The 14,006-nt window shown below is 50.5% G+C and overlaps 7 protein-coding genes across 7 annotated transcripts; 2 read left to right on the top strand and 5 right to left on the bottom strand.

Annotated features, from left to right (window-relative positions):
• Window positions 1-355: 355 nt before the first annotated feature.
• Window positions 356-1,120, bottom strand: CC77DRAFT_1023624 (ubiquinol-cytochrome c reductase complex 7.3 kda protein-like protein). The gene is made up of 5 exons (XM_018525698.1): window positions 826-1,120; window positions 752-771; window positions 630-695; window positions 522-570; window positions 356-471 (listed from the first exon to the last, which is right to left on the bottom strand). The coding sequence occupies exons 1-5, from the start codon at window positions 832-834 to the stop codon at window positions 415-417; spliced, it is 201 nt and encodes a 66-aa protein (XP_018382279.1). The 5' UTR covers window positions 835-1,120; the 3' UTR covers window positions 356-414.
• Window positions 851-2,177, top strand: CC77DRAFT_358962 (hypothetical protein). The gene is made up of 2 exons (XM_018531362.1): window positions 851-1,759; window positions 1,870-2,177. Exons 1-2 carry the CDS (start codon window positions 1,197-1,199, stop codon window positions 2,036-2,038), a joined length of 732 nt encoding a protein of 243 aa, XP_018382280.1. The 5' UTR covers window positions 851-1,196; the 3' UTR covers window positions 2,039-2,177.
• A 944-nt stretch (window positions 2,178-3,121) lies between these two features.
• On the bottom strand, window positions 3,122-4,968 carry CC77DRAFT_970277 (L-ascorbate oxidase-like protein; the record flags this gene model as incomplete). Its single annotated transcript, XM_018535814.1, has 2 exons — window positions 4,653-4,968; window positions 3,122-4,597 (listed from the first exon to the last, which is right to left on the bottom strand). Coding segments are annotated over exons 1-2 (1,773 nt in total), but the record flags the coding sequence as incomplete, so codon positions are not given.
• Window positions 4,969-5,220: 252 nt separating this feature from the next.
• On the top strand, window positions 5,221-6,397 carry CC77DRAFT_1023625 (hypothetical protein). The gene is made up of 2 exons (XM_018525699.1): window positions 5,221-5,871; window positions 5,925-6,397. The coding sequence occupies exons 1-2, from the start codon at window positions 5,649-5,651 to the stop codon at window positions 6,158-6,160; spliced, it is 459 nt and encodes a 152-aa protein (XP_018382282.1). The 5' UTR covers window positions 5,221-5,648; the 3' UTR covers window positions 6,161-6,397.
• Window positions 6,299-7,606, bottom strand: CC77DRAFT_1023626 (hypothetical protein). Its single transcript, XM_018525700.1, has 4 exons — window positions 7,255-7,606; window positions 6,832-7,098; window positions 6,449-6,773; window positions 6,299-6,395 (listed from the first exon to the last, which is right to left on the bottom strand). Exons 1-3 carry the CDS (start codon window positions 7,459-7,461, stop codon window positions 6,591-6,593), a joined length of 657 nt encoding a protein of 218 aa, XP_018382283.1. The 5' UTR covers window positions 7,462-7,606; the 3' UTR covers window positions 6,299-6,395; window positions 6,449-6,590.
• Window positions 7,607-7,734: 128 nt separating this feature from the next.
• On the bottom strand, window positions 7,735-8,801 carry CC77DRAFT_1023627 (hypothetical protein). Its single transcript, XM_018525701.1, has one exon. The coding sequence runs from the start codon at window positions 8,703-8,705 to the stop codon at window positions 7,830-7,832; it is 876 nt and encodes a 291-aa protein (XP_018382284.1). The 5' UTR covers window positions 8,706-8,801; the 3' UTR covers window positions 7,735-7,829.
• A 1,856-nt stretch (window positions 8,802-10,657) lies between these two features.
• On the bottom strand, window positions 10,658-13,921 carry CC77DRAFT_1023628 (hypothetical protein). Its single transcript, XM_018525702.1, has 2 exons — window positions 13,675-13,921; window positions 10,658-13,530 (listed from the first exon to the last, which is right to left on the bottom strand). Exons 1-2 carry the CDS (start codon window positions 13,818-13,820, stop codon window positions 10,827-10,829), a joined length of 2,850 nt encoding a protein of 949 aa, XP_018382285.1. The 5' UTR covers window positions 13,821-13,921; the 3' UTR covers window positions 10,658-10,826.
• Between the last annotated feature and the right edge of the window lie 85 nt (window positions 13,922-14,006).

The following is a 14,006-nucleotide window of genomic DNA, read 5'->3' on the forward strand; positions in this document are numbered from 1 at the left end:
ACGTCGCCTGACACATTCACGGGGCCATCAATGGGACTAAACGTAACAAAGTCTGTCATGTGCTTGCGGATTTGCCTTGATACCTCGTTCTCTATACCCAATGTCCTCCGCCCAAGTGGGCTATGAGTGGCATATGCCTTGTCCGCTCAAAAGATATGTCGGCTTCTGGCTCACCATTAAGCCCAGTAACACAATCACATTGACAGTCAAATAATGTGCTCGTTGCGACACGAGCTGTTACATCAGACACTTGGCTGCTGAGGCTCTCATCACGGAATTCCATATATAGAGAAAGGTCAACATGTCGCCTTGATATTTCGCATGCTGTAGTATACACCACAATGTACAGTGTTCGCTCCAAAGAACCGTAAAGAAGAGTCTATTTCATGTTCGAACTGTGGTATGGCTGAAATCCTACTCGTCGTCCTCGGCGGCCTCCATGTATCGCTGCTTGATGTCCTTCCATTGACGCTGTGGTGCACGTTAGCAGATGCCCCGTCCATTGTGGCAGCCTGACATACGCCGCGGTTGATGCTGTCCCAGATCTTCTCGGAGCCTGTGTCGAATGCGCTGTGCTACTGTCAGCTCCCCTGCTTTCCCCGAGTTCCACTTCGGATGCTGTGGCTTACAGTTGCAGACCGAAGGCGGAGCCAAAGACGGCGAACAACATGGTAGTGTTGCTGCGGAGGACCGCGCTGCAGCCGATGGTTAGTCTCGTCGGATCGAAGGGTATGCGCGAGTAGGGACTTGCTTGTAGACGTTGCCGAGCATCTGCGTGGAGTCGTTAGCGCGCCTTCAGTTGTGTCAGCCGGTCAATTCACTTACGCCAGACATTTTGAACGTGTCGAGAGGGCTGGGTAGACTGTGGAGGGTGATGTGAAGGTGCTTCGCTGACGGTGTCAAAGGTTGAGGTTCGCCGACAAGATTCAAGCTCTCGCGTCACGGGGATTTCCGCTGCGCTCATTGGTGCGTCGTGCCTTCCGCTTTGACGTGAACTTTACCTCCAACCCCACCACGACATTCGATTCACTCTCCACAGCCCAAAGCCTTAACTTTTCGCCTTTGTTGGACGACGCCTGCAACGACTTGGCGACGTCTCACTAGAACGATTGGTTCGTCTTGGCCTGTCGTGACTACCTAACGTCCTCCGGCGCATCCTACCTCCAATCCACCTCACGGCAAGCGCAACCAGCACGATGCCCTCCGTAGAAACTCCTGCAATTTCCAAAGCCGGCATCACCACCTCCGCTACCGGCGAACGTCACATACCCGCATCCGTCCGCCCCGACGGCTCCCTGCGCAAAGAGATTCGCGTTCGCCCAGGCTACCGCCCACCAGAGGATGTTGAACTTTACAAGAACCGCACCGCCGAGGGTTTCCGCAACAGAGGCAAGGCAGGAGTGCCGGGTGCAGAAGCGGTAAAGAAGGAGGAGAATCCTAGCACATCGAGTCCCGCTGCCAACAAGAATGCCAAACGGAGAGAAGCTAGGAAAAAGGCTGCAGCCGCAGCGGATGATGGAAAAGACGAGGGCAAAGGAGCCTCTGCCGACGTGAAGGAAAAGGAAGCGTCGGTGGAGGTCAAGGCGAAGGAGAATGCGAAGCCTGAGGCGGACAAGGTTGTCGACCCCGAGGTCGAGAAAGAGAAGGAAGCGAAGAAGCTTACGAAGAAGTTAAGACAGGCGCGCGAATTGAAGGACAAGAAAGACAAGGGCGACAAGCTGCTCCCAGAGCAGTTCGAGAAGGTCATCAAAATCAACGAGCTGATACGTCAATTAGAAAGCCTCGGCTTCGATGCACAAGGAGAGAAGAAGGGTGAGACTTGAAGGAAAGGCTGCAGGCTACTCTATCGATAGCTATACCATCTTCCAGGCCAACTCAGTTGCTCCTCCAGTATAAGCTAGCGGCCCTGGGACGGCTGCGCAGCAGTGGCGTGGATAAGCATCATAACAAAGGTCTTAATATCCATGGCTTCACACCAAAGGCATGTCACCCGAACATACGCCCATCTCGATACCAACCGCAGAGAGCTTGGTCATGAATCGCAGCGCATTCTCTCGCTACCGCTCTGTTTGCTACAGGCTGCTACGAGGCATCGAGGCGAACGATGCAAATCAGCCTCCCGAGCTTATCGTTGGGAATTGTCGCAGTCCCAGTGTACATGTACCGTAGAAAAGTATGAAAGAGAGATTCGACCGCAAGGCTCAACTAGTCCTCATCTCTAGTGATTTGCTACCAGTGTGATCTCTTCTTCTAAGCCCATCAATGAGGTACTACTGCGAGGCAAGAACGAAAGCAACAGGGCAAGTAGCTCCTCCATGCTCATGTCAAGAGCCGAGACACAAACATGCAACAGCGGGGATCAGCCTGTGATCGCCCTCTTAACTACTGATCTGCAGATGTTCTGTTTGTATATGGCTGAGCGGACGAAAAGCCTCATGTTGTTCTGGTTATTTAACCACAAAAGTCCCTGATTTTACCGTATTGAGATATCACACTGCAGAAAACAGAAGAACGTAAATAGAATCACTAACGGTGAACCCGGAACAATATCAGAACAGACAAAGAACTCGATGGGAGAACTGATTCTCAAAGTACCATAGTCGTACGTGAAAACAAAGGGAGGTTATTGATATCTATACCAAAGTCGACGAGAACACCAGGGATGTAGGATCCAATCACCAATCAGGTGTTCTGGCGTTCCACACTAAGGCCCCGGCATAAGCACTGTATCGGGAGAGCTTCGGACTACTTCCCTGTTCACACTTGTGTGATCCAGCTGAACGCTCTGCTTCCTCGCACTTTGATTACGCAAGGATGATCTTGTTGTCATTGAATTAACGTTTTTCTCTCTTACTAGGTGGAAACGTGCTAGAGTCAACAAACAGCTCCGACTCGGATTCTGATTCTGGCTCATGATAGCGGCCTCAAAGAGAAAGAGGGTTAGGCTATCTTCCATATGTAATCTACAAATTCAGCTGTGTGGAGAAATGGGGACAAGTATAGCACCCACAATTCAAGATAGAATTAATCGGCAGAAGAGCAAGGAGAATGAATTCTAAAGGCCAAAGAGAAGAAGATTAAGAAGAAGCAGAACTCTAGCTTGAGCAGTTTACTCGTTCCAGTGGTAGGCAACAGGCGAGATATCCTGTCCTCCATAGGCTGTACCCCCAAAGTCCAGATATCCCTGCGCACCCGAGTACGGAATCCGCGCAATATCTTCCCATTCACCCATAATCCATACACTTTGCATTCCCATGATCATATGCTGAAGCACATGACAATGAAGCATCCAGCATCCTGCGTCCTGGACACGCAACCTCCAGCAACGCCAACCCTCGTCGTCTCCTGCCGTACCCTTGGAACGATAACGGTACAGGTTCGTCGTATCCCGCTGCACGGGATTGTAGTTTGCAAGTTTCTTCTCGTTCTCAACAGGATCATAAGTCCCATTTCCACTTCCGCAGTCGTAGAAGTGGGCACCGTGCAGGTGAAAGGGATGGAAATCGAAGCCGCCGTTGTTGTCCACGAGACTACCCGTATTTTCCAAGATAATCTCGATAACTTCACCGAGTTTGGCAGGCCAAGTCAGCGTGTAAGGGTCCCAGCCGCCATTCTCCATGGCTGCGGTGTAGTTTGGCATCGCCGCAGGGCCATTCTTGTAAATGTCGACAAGGTATGGGGGACTGTTGGCCGGATTTGTTTCGGTCCAGTTCAGGCCATCGAGCTGCCAGATGGTGGTGGACTGCCTGAGTTGCACGTTGCTCACGTGAACGCGACGGGTCACCTCGGAGGCATGGGGAAAGTTGTTGGGTACCAATGGCTCGAGAGCATATTCAAGGAAGTCGTAGGTGGCGTTGGTAAGAGTTAGAGGGGCTACTGTAGGCGCAGAAGTGATCTTTGGTCCATTGCTCGGGTAGCGCAGGATACCGAATCCAGTATAAATGGCAGGCCGATCTTTGGTCTCAAACTGGATGATGTAGTCGGTCTGATTTCCGAGCTCTTCAACCGTTTTCGTCTTAAGAAGTGCATCGAAACGTTGTCCAGACGAAAGCATCATATGGTCTGTAGTGTACGGCTTCGTATAATGACCATCTGCCTCGATCACGTCGAGCTCGGAGTGGCCCTCGATACCGAATGAGACCATGGATATGGCTGTCGCACCAACAAAGCGCATGCGATACGTCTTTCCGGGTTCCACATCAATCACCGGCAGTTGGCAGTTGCCCTGGCCAGCTGTTTCACCGATAGCTACACCGATACCGTTCAGAAGTACTGCATTCGTCTCGCCAGTCCAAACAAATGGGGTCGCAACGAGTCCGTGCTCCATCGTCTCGTCAGTCTTGTTGAAGTAGTCCTGGAGGAAGACAATACGCTCTTCATCGTACTCGAATGGAGGAATGCCAAAGTCATCAATAATCAGCGGCCCAGCGGCAGAGATAGCCTGGAACCCAATATGAGAATGGTAGAAGTAGGTTCCTGCATCCTCAAATTCAGGGTGAATCTCATAGTCGAAGCATCTTTTGGGTGCAATCGGCCATTGACTGACTGGCGAGCCATCACTGAAAGGTGCTGTGCGTTGGGTAAGGCCATGCCAATGCTGATATGTGTCAGACGCAGTCATCTCAGGCATCAGCGTCTGAAATTAGTCATACCATGGTTGTATTGAACTCCTCCATATCGTTGCAGACGCGCACCCAACTAGTCTTTCCTGCTGGGAGACGTAATGTAGGTCCAGGAGATGTGCCATTGACCAGTGCAGACATGCGATGCTGGCATGCTACAGTGTGGTTTTCGTATGTGACAGAGAGATAGAAGTCTGGGGTGAACCCTCCATCATGAGTATGGAGATGCGATTCGTTCTTCGATGTCGGATAGGGTGCGTACGACTCTTTGCCAACGACTGAATGCACTACTCCTAAGAGCAGGCCAAGAGCTAATTGGGTAAGCATCTTTGACGATGTGGGATACAAGACGGACGTTGCTCAATCTCAGTAGAAGGGATTCCCTATATAACGGTGGCGGTATCTGGCTGTGCACAATCTGACACAGCTAGTCTACCGTGTTTGAACTGTGATCTACGTCAGCGGTGCTGACGGCAAGGGTGGACCCGTGAGATTCTGTAGTACAGCCCAACGCTTCTGAGAAAAGTTCCGAGATCCCGCCGAAGTCATGATGTTTAGACTCAACTCAGCTTGCATCTTCGCACTCCATCTAGTAGAAACCTCCAAACTGTTCGCAGGAGAATCCGTATAGTATGCGTAAGCGCGACGGTCAAATTAAAGTTTCCAGATTCATGTGGGGCCGAGTAGTCTTACTAACGCGGTATACGGCCTACGATGCTCGATAGGGGGCTTGGGTCCGGTCCGAATGGTCGTTCTTTCTCGACATCGCAATTACCGGATCGTCCGGAACACGCTGTAGCACAGTAGAAATAGAGAAAGACTTGGATCAGAAGCACTGAGCTGGCGAATAGCCTAAATGATGCTGGAGACGATGCCAATGCCCCTGATCATCAAACCATGATATGCACCGACTACAAATAGAACCTTGTTCACCTTCCACAGCCTTGCCTGGCGGCAGTCCTCTCTATAAACATCCAACGGCTCTCCTTCTTTGCAAGCACTTTGTAGTGTAACGTCATCGACAAAATGTTTACTAAACTCGCCGTATCTTTTCTTGCCATGCAAATGCTAGCATCGGCAACGCCAAACCAACAACGGAGAGCCAACGACGTTGACATTACGAGCCTAGACAAAAACGTCACATCAACCAGCGGAGTCGGCAATGTCGCAGCTGCGGGTAGTCTTACACCATTTGGCGACATCGGCGTAGGCTGCGGCATTAACTGGCAAGCCGGCGTATCATACGGAGGTACGTTGTTCGCATTGCCTTCCAATTCGCTCTAGCTAACGTGCGCGATATAGGCGGGCTTACAGCAGGGTCCAGTGACTTCGGTCTAGGCGGTGGCTTCAACATAACCCCCGAAGTCCTCACAGTAGGGGCTGGTCTTGGCTTGAACTCGGCGAACGTTTCTGCCAACATACAATTCACGGGGGCGAAGAACGGCAGTGTTGAGCTGGTTTTCGAAAGCAGTGCACCAATTGTATGCACGCCGGGATTCAAAGATGGGAAGTCGACTGTGTCGTGCACCACGGTGTAATGCCTTCGAAGGTTCCACTTCGATTGTATTCACCCTGGGAAACAAGGACGGATTATTAGTCGTGTCTCGTAAGACGGTGTGGTGTCTTCTGTGTAGTTCAGAGGCGTCAGAGTTTGGAAGAGGAAAGAGATGGACAGTGCGATGAGCGGATCTCGTCTTGCCCGCATTCTCCATGTTTCGTTGCACTACAGAGGATCCGACTACATCCTAGAGGCTTGAACTCTAGACGTACTCACTGCTTCTTATGTCAGTGCGCTGATAAGAATGGGGTGGTGTATACCTAGGTACCTCTCTTGGAATACGTTTTTGTAATAACTGAAATCCCTATACTTCGACCCAAGAGATACTGCTGTTGCGATTGTTCAGACATGCCAAATGCCTCTTTCACGTACTTGTGTCGTTACCAATTACAGTATCGAACATTACGTTTTCAGTTCGCGCCTGAGGTGTTCTTCTTGAGAATGAAGCCAAAGTACTGGAAACTGTCGCCTCCACCCATGATTTCCATGTCTAGATCCCACTCATTCTTGCGATTAAGGATCGGTTTGACAAAGTGCGGTTGCCGATAGGTAATATAAAGAAACACGCCGTCGTCTTTCAAGACCCGCCAGACCTTGTCAAAATCAGCATGTGTTCAAGCTCACATGCCTGGGCTTCTGTTATACACTCACCTCACTGATATACCTTCCACTATTATCCATAACCTCTTCGGGTGGACTCCATGGACTCCCGTAGATCATTGCATCTAGAGTGCCTTTGTCAAAGGCGACGTCTACGGACTTGCTATCGATGTCTTTCATATCCCGGACATCGCCGACTCTCCATTCAACCTGACTTTTATCTGGATGTCGTGATTTCATCAAATCGACCACTACCGCGGAAAAGTCAATACAGAGCTGATTCGTATAGCCTCGCTCTAGAAGATCGTATGGGACGGTCTAGCAATGAGTCAGCCCTATGAAGACGTAGCCGCAAAAATGACAGAGGTTCTCGTAGTTCAGTTCACAACATATGAACCGAGAGAATGGTAATATTTGCGTCCACATTATCGTGCAGCCTACAGCTTTCCAAACTTGAAGTGAGGAAGAACCTACGCTGTCCCCGCTCCCCAAGTGAAGAATTTTGGCATTCTTTCCCTCATCCCTCTCCTTATCGAATAAATGCTTCTTAAAGAAGGGCTCTAGCTCATCGAATGCGCGGAACCATTCGTGCGTTGGCTTGTCGCTGTCAGCCTTTGCATACCGTTCGTCCCAAAACTCTGCGTGGCCGAGGGCTTGCGCCTCCTCGGAACTGGAGGGCATCGTATATCTGGTCGATCTTGGCTTTGTGCCCGTTGTAGTAAGCTGTCAATCTTAGCAAATAACAAAGGCTACGAGCCCTCGGAAATGTGAAGACTGGATTCGGAAGTCGTGCAGTTGCGGCGCAGTGGTTTACCCCTCTTTTGGGTAAAGAACGTGAGTAGTGCTGCTTTCCGAATTCTGACGCTTATCTTATCTGCTTAGCACCCAACTGCCCAAAAAAGTCTGCATTCCTACAGGTAACAAACAAAACTTCAGCAATGCAATGTAGAAGTTGTACAGACACATGTACCAATCTTTTTGTTCTATCGCACAATATAAATCGACCTAGCTACAGCAGCGCAACTGGTTTTGCTATCTCGATTCATTATTCAAGAACTCCCTACCAAAGTCCCGCCACTCTCTAGCAGAGTCCCACCAGTGTCACCAAGGACCTTATTCCGACGCGACACTCCTTCTGTCTCCCCTACAGTACCTTCTGCGACATGATTATGCTTAACCAGATTCTTCACTATACTATCAAGTTTCTTCTTCTCGATATGGCCTTCGGCATAAACGCAATTGAGCGTCTTGACAAGGAAATTGTGTGCAAACGTAGCGCAGTCACTTGTGACTTTCTTGTAGTACCGAGGAAATGACAGACCGGCGTTGTATTTGATCATCCTATCTGTCGTTCGAATGCGACAAACGGAATAGTACCGGCCGGACTCTTCGTCGGTACGAGGGTGGTGGAACCACAGGTCGTATTCGTTATCCCCACGCCTTCGTGCGAGATGGAGGCGTATGATGTCCCCCACGCGAGAGCTTTGGGGCTCCTCTTTTGCAATGCCTAAATACTCGAAGTATTTTTTTGGTTTGTCTGTATCAGCTCCAGTAATATCGTGTATAACAACCGAAGCATGTCCGCGAAACGTGACACCAATTTCGCACCATTTCTCTGGATTCTGCTCTGAAGACTGGAAGAATTTATCAGAGTAGGCGCGCTGAGGAAATCCTTGGACTTTCTGTCTGCTGTAGAATTCGTGATCGTCGTGATCGAACAGATCTCCTTGTCGGATTCCTCTGGTTTCACGGTCTGAAGTTTGGGAGGACAGTATGGCTTCGATGGCTTCGATGTCGGCTGGGACTGCTTTACACTCATAGGTGCTAGGGTTGTAGTCATTCAGGTCCGTTTGCTTGAAGATGGGAAGATAATAATCGGGCCCGGATGAGGCATGGCCATCGCGACGGTGGCGATGCCGAAACATAGGTAAGCACATAACCAAACCTTGGAATACCAAGGTTGTGTTCTGAACCTTGCTCAGTAACAGGTGGTAGGATGTGTAGCAAATGGTCGCGTAAGGTCTATGTGGCACAGATGGGGCTTGTAAGATCTTTGTTCTATCACTTTGCATACGCCAGCTGGTTTCACCGGTCCAACGCGCGTGTCCTTCATTAGTGGAAGCATCCTGTCCCCCGCATGAATCGATTTCACCTCGCGTCGTACAATCAAATCAAAGGCTTTATCAAAGTTGTACAGATTCATCATTGAACCAATAACAATAGAGGCTGGCTTGCTTATCGTCTTTGATTGGATGCTGTCAGCCGTGTTGTGAGGTAGATGGCGTCCGTCGCTTAGGCGCCAATGTGAGCTGAACACAACTGCAAGTTGGTAAGCACTCGGCTTCACGCTTTTCTTCTCCTTATCCACCTTGCCGCCCATCATATTGCAAAGTTTTCGCAGCCTGTTGGCGATGTCGACGACTTCCAGCACCTCGAGCATGATGGAATTCGGCCCTGCCAACCAGGCCATCTTACAAACAGATCTCAAAGACTACATGGACACACTTCATGACATATTACGCAAAGAATACAAAAGAAAAAAGCATCAAGAATTGATGGATCGTATTAGGATTCTACCAGGAGGCTGGTCGACAAGTGTTTACCTAATCCAGTTGCAATTCGCAATCCGATGGCATTCGGCCTTAGCTCAGTACGGCGCCTCGTCAACACCTTTACACGACTTGTATCTTGTTAGTACTCCACACACAGTATGGCCAGCTTCTTTCAAACACTGGTCGCTCTATTCCCAAAGCACCTTTTTTCACCTGATCCTCCAGGGAGATAAACCTTACTTCCAAATCGACCGTTTTACGATAGAGCAATTGCAATCTCAGCTTGATTGCATTGATTGGCAGGTACGATGCGACAATGTCCATCGTTTGAATACACACGTTGCGCAAAATCGGCACATACCCATGATTGCATTTAATATTGGGCAGACTCAGTTCAGCGTGGCGCAGATCGAGTGTTTAGCTCAGGCCATTTCCGAGCAATTCGAGAAATATACGAAATGGGAGCAGAACTGTCAGTTATTCGCACTGTCAATTTCGGAAAGAGTGGTAATGACCAAGGGTGTTGGCACTATCTTTGTTGGGACAAGAGCCCAGATTGCGCATTGGGACACCATGGCTACAAATTGTGAGCACTCGTCACCATTTAGCCAAGAAGAGGGATATCTGTTGAGAGATCCAAGCCACGGTGAGATTGATTTTCTTGAGTACCTCAATAGACACACAAACTGATGTACATATTGTGTTAGAGTTGTCAAACCGTTCGAGCTGGCACTTTCTCAATCTACCTGCTCTTTACGCAGATTTGAGGCATATATCCAACGCTATAGCTATTCGAACACTATATCTTCATGGGCCTTACTCCGCTGGGAGCTTCGATCCGAATAGCCGACGTATATTGAAGCGTTTGAGGGAGTCTGGAAAGCAGCTGAGTAAATCCGTGAGAGAATTCTCACAAGATATTGCACAAGGCCAATTAGTCAACGCCATTCGCGGAAGACGTACATCTAATCTTCTTGCATACGAGAACGCGCTCATCGCGGCAAGAAAGGGTGATCGGATTGCGCAGCTTCTTCTCCCGTTCCATAGAATGGTTTTATCGATTAACGAGGAGGACGCCAGCGAGGTCCTTGTCAGGCTCATAAATCGAGGATCGGGCTTGGATGACGGTGAAACAGATAGCCACTAGCGAATTCTCCTGTTATATTACTTTGTGTTCGTTACATACTTCTGGTAAAAAGTCAACTAGTTTGCTTCTTAAGAAGCAGTTGATACCTAGATTGTCTTTCGGCAAACGAATGACGACGTACACGATAAGAGGAGTGGTACGAGAAAGCACATTATTTCAACTGTGCACATGAATTGAAGAGTACTCCGAGGATATTCAATGTAAGCTTTGTTAAGACGCTTCAGGATACGAGACAGCGTATGCCTTCTTCAATCCCAACTCCACATCGTTCTTCATTTTTTGCATTGGAGGGGCATGCCGCAAGTGAAAAACGCCTAACATTACACTTAATTCGTAACCCTGAACTTTCATCCTCCAGCGACTACAGCCAAACCCTCGTAGATCTGCCTCCTCACCCTAGAGAACGTTGCAGCGTCATTATTCCTTGGATCCAGATTACCATAAGCCCCTCCATCAATCTCAATCTGACCAGTAGCCGTCTTCCTCACAGCCACCGTACCGTTGATGACAAGTACACCTTCGCCTCTGAACTCGGCTTGCATGCCGTTGGCATTCATGAGCTTCCTCAGATCGGCAAGACGAAGATCACCGACATGGAAGGGTTGCGCGACGGATCGAACGGCAGTGGCCATGTTAGTAGGAACGACGTCAAGGACGGGTGTGTCATCGTTTTTATCGCTAGACACGGGGACGGCGGGAGCATCGAGTCGAGCTTTCTTCTTCGCTGGCGTATCCGCTTCTTCCTCAACCTTGGGCTCAAGGCTTGCAGCTGCGAGGCGGCCAGTGATAGCCACAACGCCCATGCCACGAACATTCTGCCAGCGCAGGTTGCGCACCATGCTGCGGCTGAGCTTGACACTCCACGCATTCGTGTCGACACTGGCGTCAATCATGATACCGACAGCGGGTGTGAAGACATCGACGGCGTTGGCAGAATCGGTGTTCGCATTCAGTGCTATTCGACTGATTTCGGCGAGCTCAAGAGTCTCGCCTTCCTCCCCGCCCACGAAGATTAGCTTGCGAGGTTTGATAAGCGGGATAAGCTGCTGGATCGTGCGGCGATCGTGCAGACCCGAGAAGTCGACAAAGGCAATCCGACACCGGATCTCCAGAGTTTCTGACTCGATGATGACTTTCGATGGGCCCTCCACCTTGTCTGGATCGTCTTCTGGTTCACTGTCCGATTCTTCGTCCTCGCCTTCTCGAACCTCCTTGTCTTTCCGGCGCTTTTGGTTGGCGTTGGCTTTATTAGTGTCGGTGCTGTTTAATAAATCATCCCATCTCCTCTTCTGACCAACAGCATTCTCCTTCTTTGTTCCTTCACCACGAAGAGCTTCTCCGGCAGTGTTGTCCTCCTCTTCGGCACGAGCGAAGTCTTCGGGTCGAATAAGATCACCAAAGTCGTCCGCGCGACGCTTCTTGGCCTGGAACGGAAACATCTTCTCTTTGCCTTTCTTGCCCTGCACTTCGTAGTCATAAACATTCTTCCGACGTATGAGTACATTTACGCCCAACTCTGCGTCTGTCATACCAAGTTTGTTTCGCGCGTGTTGGAGGGCAACGGTTGCATTGAGCGCTTTTCCTCGATATCCGTCACCAGAGCCTTCCGAACTCTCTGACTCAGTTGATGATCGATCATCAACGATATCAGCAGACGTTTCGAGCATTGCTGCGTTATCGCCGCCCATGGTGGTCTGACGTTGTCTCTGGCCGGCAAGGAACTGCTGATAAAGCGGGACTTCATCACCTTCGAGTGCGACTGCGCGTACCGTGCTGAATGGTGCTTGATCGCCTGCGGCATCTATCACACTAATAGAAGGAGCATCATGTCCTGGTGATGCATTGCGCTGGTTCCACAACTCCCAGAGGTACCGACCGAGACCTTTCTTTTGTGCGCCCAGCTGACCAGCTCTTTCTGTGAGTATGACCAAGTTCTTCTCATCAGATGCCAGGCTTCGAAGAGCATCTTTGGAGAATCCCCACTCGAGCGTCGCATCGCTTGCCAATATCACTCGCGGTCCAGCTGCGCCCAGCATACGAGCCACACGTGTCTTGCGCTCGACTAACGTTATGTGCTTGAAGTCGAACGGGACTCTGGCTCGGTCTTCTTCTTTTCCGTTTTTGTTCCTTCGGTCTTGGTCGGCAGCACTGGCTTCAAACTCCTTCACAATGCCCTCCTCCATCCATTCCAACATACTCCGTACATAGCGCATCGTTGCACCACCAGTCCGACTTGCAAGATAGACCTTTGCACTTCGTAGCGCACCGCCGCCCTCGGCGTCTGCTGCCTCACGCTCCCAGGTCTCCTCAAGCAGATATGCCAGTTCAAGTATACGCGCGCTTGAATCTGATGGAATCAAGACGGTTCCACCCTTGGCCACAGTATCTTGAATCATCTCGAGAAGAGCTTCATCTCGCTTGTTGGGCGACCTGGCCACCTTTACCATGCTGGTGTTCTTGCTGCTGCAGATCAAGGCAGTTGGACGACGCAGCTGTTCCAAGACTTCAGCGCCGCCGGTGCCGGGTCCTCCCAGCCAAGCAGCTCCTGAAAGGACGTGTTCCCTGGCCTGGTTCCAGTCGACGGCATAGACGACCGACTCCATGCCATGTTGTATGTGCCATATTGAACCTCCCAGTGTGTGTCCAGCGCTGTATGCAGTGATGGTGAGGCCATTGAGTGGGGGCGAGTGCGGTGAAGGGATGGGCTGATGCGGTTGCGAGTATCGGAGGGGGTTGATGCGGGCGAAGTAGTCGGCAATCTCTTGGGACGTGGGCGCTTGCAGAAGGATGTTGGGGTTCTTGCAGCCCTTGAGTGCCGAGGAGAAGGAGTAGGCAGACTCGCTGAGAGCTTCGGTGGGGATGATGGACGATGCAAGCGGCGTGGATTCGTACAGGTCTTGTAGCAGCGTGCGGCCGAGAGATATGACGGGGTTTGTCGCGTAGACGGGTATACGCGTGAACAGAGGAAAGTTCTTGCAACAGTGTACGTAGGCGCCGAGATGCGCAGTGGTCGCGTGAGTAAGCAGGATGAAGGACAGGGTGGGGACATGTCTGGAGTGTCGAGATTAGTCGTCGTGTATGTATAGTGTATTGCTGCTACCTAGCGACTTTGCTACCTGCTGCCAGTGTTTCCCGGGGATAGCCCACACTTCAACTGGCATCCACATTGCAATCGCGGCCAGATTATGCACCTACCTCTCAATCTCCTTCAGTTTCTCTACGCTGAAATCCTCGTCCCAACCAACATCGATCAAGATTTGTATGCCTCCATCGAATTCTAGCAATGACTGCGACGCTGGCGAGGAGCTCTGCGCGCCTAGAAGAGGAGTGAAGTTGAACATGGGAGCAGTCGCTATTCAATATAATTCAGGCGAGTCTCAGGCTCTTAAGTGCATAGTGGACGCGCGCTGGATGGAATAGTAAAGTCGTGATGTTTCCTTGATAGATGCTGGATGCAATGAGTCCGAACGCGTCAAAGCGCGCCCGCGTCGGAGCTGGCGAAACATATGATCCGCGCGCCTCTTGCC

Source organism: Alternaria alternata (genome assembly GCF_001642055.1).
Source record: "Alternaria alternata strain SRC1lrK2f unplaced genomic scaffold CC77scaffold_20, whole genome shotgun sequence".
In the NCBI taxonomy this organism is placed as follows: domain Eukaryota; kingdom Fungi; phylum Ascomycota; class Dothideomycetes; order Pleosporales; family Pleosporaceae; genus Alternaria; species Alternaria alternata.

Coding starts and splice junctions, on each gene's coding strand:
- CC77DRAFT_1023624 (XM_018525698.1), bottom strand. Junction 696..751: donor ATGCTCGGCAACGTCTACAA/GCAAGTCCCTAC, acceptor CATCGGCTGCAG/CGCGGTCCTCCGCAGCAACA. Junction 472..521: donor GGGACAGCATCAACCGCGGC/GTATGTCAGGCT, acceptor CGTGCACCACAG/CGTCAATGGAAGGACATCAA.
- CC77DRAFT_358962 (XM_018531362.1), top strand. CDS start 1,197: ATGCCCTCCGTAGAAACTCCTGCAATTTCCAAAGCCGGCATCACCACC. Junction 1,760..1,869: donor AAGGTCATCAAAATCAACGA/GCTGATACGTCA, acceptor ACCATCTTCCAG/GCCAACTCAGTTGCTCCTCC.
- CC77DRAFT_1023625 (XM_018525699.1), top strand. CDS start 5,649: ATGTTTACTAAACTCGCCGTATCTTTTCTTGCCATGCAAATGCTAGCA. Junction 5,872..5,924: donor AGCCGGCGTATCATACGGAG/GTACGTTGTTCG, acceptor TGCGCGATATAG/GCGGGCTTACAGCAGGGTCC.
- CC77DRAFT_1023626 (XM_018525700.1), bottom strand. CDS start 7,461: ATGCCCTCCAGTTCCGAGGAGGCGCAAGCCCTCGGCCACGCAGAGTTT. Junction 7,099..7,254: donor ACTTGGGGAGCGGGGACAGC/GTAGGTTCTTCC, acceptor ACTCATTGCTAG/ACCGTCCCATACGATCTTCT. Junction 6,774..6,831: donor GTGGAAGGTATATCAGTGAG/GTGAGTGTATAA, acceptor GATTTTGACAAG/GTCTGGCGGGTCTTGAAAGA.
- CC77DRAFT_1023627 (XM_018525701.1), bottom strand. CDS start 8,705: ATGTTTCGGCATCGCCACCGTCGCGATGGCCATGCCTCATCCGGGCCC.
- CC77DRAFT_1023628 (XM_018525702.1), bottom strand. CDS start 13,820: ATGTTCAACTTCACTCCTCTTCTAGGCGCGCAGAGCTCCTCGCCAGCG. Junction 13,531..13,674: donor AAACTGAAGGAGATTGAGAG/GTAGGTGCATAA, acceptor TCGACACTCCAG/ACATGTCCCCACCCTGTCCT.